Here is a 4,867-nt window from a genome sequence, read left to right on the forward strand (position 1 = left end):
GTTACTGAGTAAGATGCTTTCTTGCTTTCATATTTTAAGACAAGTTTTATTATTATTATTATTATTATCATTATTATTATCATTATAATAATAATAATAGTAATAATAATAATAATAATAATAATAATAATAATAATAATAATTATTATTATTATTATTATTATTATTATCATTATTATTATTAAATAAAAGCTATTGCACGCTAATCTAAATAGAAACGATGTTATTTTGAGGGTTAAGGTTGCGGTTTGATGACAACATGACTCCTCCAATCTCGAATTTTTTCTGAAGATTCTTGTATCCTGTATGACGGCATTCCTTTTCTCTAGACTGACAGGACATGTGTCAATTATAATATTCTTTAAATCTTAGACATCAGTTTAGGTGATGTATCCAGCAATGTTTGCCTTTGCGTTTCATAATCTTTCCACCTAACTTGGTACTGATACTTCACAATTTACTCAGTTTCTTTTATATTCACTGGAATATATATCATATGGAATTGCAAAATCAATGATATTCTCTCTTCCTTTAATGCTCCCTTGTAAGATAGATTTGACAAGATTCATCATCTATCGGTGACCTTATTCTGTTAATGGTTACCAGGCTACCAAATTCCCGAATGAGTGGAATTATCTGCCCATTGGGAGAGTGATTAGTGTACGGAGGCTCTAGCAGTCGTATCTGATCGTCCTTCATGTAAGTTTCTGGTTAAAGTTTTAAAAACAATTTTTTTTTAAATCGAAATTCTATTACCTATGAATGTTAAGAATTAAAGAAGAAACGAGAACGCATTTAATGGTACATACAATAAAGTGAAACTTCTTAGAATTTCACTTAGAAAAAATATGTAAGTTTGTCCATATGATTTGAAATTTTTATAACGGTTTGTGTATTTTTAAATCAATTCAATTAAAAACCTGCAGTCATTTGCTAACTGCAAAGATAGCCGAAGGAAATATCTGAGTGTCTGTCACTCACTCGGTCTTTCTTTCTTTCTTTCTTTCTTTCTTTCTTTCTTTCTCTCTCTCTCTCTCTCTCTCTTTCTTCATGTTTCTCTCCCCTCTCTTTTTCGTGCTCTCTCATCTTTTCTCTCTTTATCTTTTCTCCTCTCTTTCTCCTGCCCCCTCTTTCTTCGAACATAACTTTGAGATTACTCCAAGCTTTTGGAAATATTCTATGAAACAAGAATAATCAGGAAGCGTATAGCATATGGAAGACATCTTATATTATCTGAGGGCAGTTTGTTAAGGTTACTTGCTTTACATTGACAGCAATTGTTACTAACTTTATACTGATAGGAAAATTCTTCAAGGCAATTTATCAGACAAAATACAAAAGGAATTTTCAGAAGTATTAGAAAAAAAAAAGTAAGCACAGGGATGCTTATATAACATTGTCCTCTTTCTTAAAGGGACTATTAAAAGTGAAATATCAGTGATAATTGCAAATGAGTTGATCGATTTGCATGCAATAAACAGCTTCAATTTACTACGAAAGAAACTATTTACATATTAAACCGTTGTATTTACATATTCAACCATTACACTTATAAATTAAGCCATTCATTTACATATTAAACTAAAATCAGAAAAAAAACAAAAATATAATTTATTATGTTAATGTATATATTGGTTTCATTAAAAGACCCACTTCAAAAAATAAAATCAGACATTTTAATATGTAAATGACATAGTTACTTTCGTTTAACAACTCAGCTTATATTTTTTAATGTATGATCGATTAAGTTAATTCCCTTTAAAACTGATATTTATGCAAATTTCTTTTTAATGGTGGGAGGTTCTACATGGTTGCCTGGTCTAATCTAAATAACTAACAAATGTGTTTAGAATCACACATTTTCCATTCTTGGGCCGTCAGTTTTGCCGATGCTGGAAGGGCACTCGTCATCTTTAGCACTTTCAACCGGATGGAGCTCATATCTCTCAACTGGTCTGTCAGTTCTAATTTGTTCCAGAGAGAAAAACAGAGAGGAAGAGAGGGAGAGAGAGAAAGTGAGAAGAAACAGAGAGAGAGAGAGAGAGAGAGAGAGAGAGAGAGAGAGAGAGAGAGAGAATAAGCCCCAGTATAATAACTTTATTTATTGATCCCCATAAAATGAATTACTAAGTTGAATTTAGTAAGATTTTAACTCATAGGCAAGAGTGTCAGAACAAGTACCGCAAAGCATTCATTCCGATGCTATAAAGATTATACCAGTTCACTTACTACATTTATTTCAAATAACACTCTATCACCTTTCACAAACGTGAAGGGCAGATATACTATGCCTAAACATTAAAAAGAAAACAACGTGTTACAGATGGAACTTCATTCATCATAGGTCTCCTCGTTGATTATAGCTCTCCTGGAGGTCGAACGACAATTTTTTCTACAACAGAATTCTCACTTATTACGCCATTGTTATACTTTAAAACACTTCACAACTTACAAACAGGTTACAAAGTGAAATAAATTGATTTGACATGAAGAAGAGAATAGGCCAGAAGCTGGCGTCCAGCAACCTTTATCACTGTGTAAACACCTTGTACTTATTATTTGCTCATGCAGACCATTCACTAGTTTATTCGATTTGATTATTTCGCTCGAAAACTCAGTTTACGAAGCTTACAACTAATTACATGATAAAATATCTATAAAATATGAATATCGTAAATGCAGATGATGAATTTTTCTAAATATGAATTTAATATATTTACTTTGTTGTAATATGTGCTTATAGGTCTAACTACTATCGAAAAACTAATAGAGGATTGTTGCCAGTTAAATGGATGCCACCAGAAGCGTATTTGGATGGAATTTTTACAAGTAAATCTGATGTCTGGTACGTTTCTTCTTTATACTCTCTCTTCGCAAACATTTTAAACTCAACCATAAAAAGTAGAAAAACAGAGCGGGAAACAGCAACAAATTAAAAATTGCCTCAGACCCATCTGGGGTACGAAAATATGTATCGTATACACACATATATGTGTGTGTATGTGTGTGTGCGCGCGCGCACGTGCATGTGTGTGTGTGTGTGTGTGTGTGTGAAACCAAGAAAGAATTAAATTGCATGAACGGCATATATATATATACACACACACACGATGGACTTCCATACAGTTTCCGTCGACAGATTTCGTTGACAAGGCAATGGTCGGCCTGGAACTATAGTAGAAGTAACATATTCAAGGTGTCCCGTGATTCTAAAGTAAGCTTCTTAACCACATAGCCATGCCTGCGGCTATTTCTTTAAGAGATTTCTTATCAGCTGTTGGAACTGACACTTTGATTTGGCGGCATTTCTTTCTCGGAAAGCCGTAGACAAAAGGTTTTTGTTAGATTAGCCTTGATTTCCTTGTCTGTGCGCATAGCATCTTCTATATTATTGCTATTTTATCATTCTCTGAGACATTTTTTTTGTGTATGCATGTAGCATCCCTGTCAGTGTACCATCCCTGCACCATTTCTGTTTGTGGATCATAATTCTGTCACAACTTCTACTGTATTCGAACCCCAACTGTGCATTTCAAGTAATTTTATTCTTTCTTGTTTCCACATATTTGGTTATTCTTATATTCTGCTTTTTTTTATTTTTCACTGGCACACTGGCATTTATCTTATGCTGCAGTCATTAATTCTTCGGTATCACTTTTGAGTCGTACGTTTCCCAACCAAGCTGTTTTTATTATAATTATTTTATTTATTGACTACTTCAACTCTGTTTATCTTTTTCCGTTATTGGTCATACTAGAACTTTTCTTGTCATCTTTTTATCATAACTTCCGTAGCACCATTTTTTGCTTAGATTTTCTCATTTCCCTATTTCTAAAGTTGTTTCACATTTTTTCCTTTCGTTCATGTCTTTTGTTTCGTATTCATTGTCCTTCTTGAACGTAAAAATCTTTTTTTCTCTTTTTCTTTCTGTTTTCTTGTTTCCAAACAGTTTCTAGGAATTTTCTGTAATCTTTTATGGATATTTTTGTATTTTTACAGTGGATATTTTTATGTTTATCCTCTAGAAACAAAGTCTAATATCTTTCTAATTCAGACTTTGAGTGGCGTATTCTAAATGCTGTTATTTTATTAGTGTCTTCTTTTTAAGTTTGTTAATTAATTTAGCATCCAATAAAGAACATTTCAAATATAACTTATTACAGAAACTTTTGTAATATTGATGCCTCTTACTCATTTTTTAAGAATAAATCTAATGTCTCTAATATTTCCTTTAATTATTTCTTTCATTTTTGTGTTGAAGTCTGTCTAGTTTATTGATTCCTTAAGGAAGGAATTTCATCCATGTTTCGTGGTCTGCTACCACAACAGCTCCTTTATAGGATCCAGTTAGCTCAAGACATCATCAGGAAGAACCACGTCCGGTTTCGGCCCCTACTCCTCTACCGTTTTGACGTGGCGGAGCCACCCCCTTTCGGAGGTGTCTTCAGCTCTGGTGTTGGATAATACTTACATGTGCGTGTGGGTAGGTGTGTATGTGTATTTATTTCTTTTTTGCCCACAGGAGGCTAAACATAGAGGGGACAAACAAGGACAGACAAAGGGATTGAGTCGACTACATCGACCCCAGTGCGTAACTGGTACTTATTTAATCGACCCTGGAAGGATGAACGGCAAAGTGACCTCGGCGGAATTTGAATTCAGAATGTAACAGCAGACGAAATACCTATTTCGTTATTGCCCACAAGGGGCTAAACATAGAGGGAACAAACAAGAACAGACGAACGGATTAAGTCGATTACATCGACCCCAGTGCGTAACTGGTACTTAATTTATCGACCCCGAAAGGATGAAAGGCAAAGTCGACCTCGGCGGAATTTGAATTCAGAATGTAACAGCAGACGAAATA

General features: G+C 33.8%; 1 protein-coding gene across 1 annotated transcript in view; it reads left to right on the forward strand.

The window, feature by feature from the left end:
- The first annotated feature begins 2,740 nt into the window (after positions 1–2,740).
- Positions 2,741–4,867, forward strand: part of LOC106875091 (alpha-protein kinase 1) — a 26,172-nt gene continuing 24,045 nt past the window's right edge. The window contains exon 1 of the mRNA XM_014923067.2: positions 2,741–2,845. Coding sequence (XP_014778553.1) covers positions 2,793–2,845 — 53 coding nt within the window. The 5' untranslated portion in view covers positions 2,741–2,792. The remainder of the gene's footprint in view (positions 2,846–4,867) is intronic.

This window comes from Octopus bimaculoides, chromosome 3 (genome assembly GCF_001194135.2).
Source record: "Octopus bimaculoides isolate UCB-OBI-ISO-001 chromosome 3, ASM119413v2, whole genome shotgun sequence".
NCBI lineage: Eukaryota > Metazoa > Mollusca > Cephalopoda > Octopoda > Octopodidae > Octopus > Octopus bimaculoides.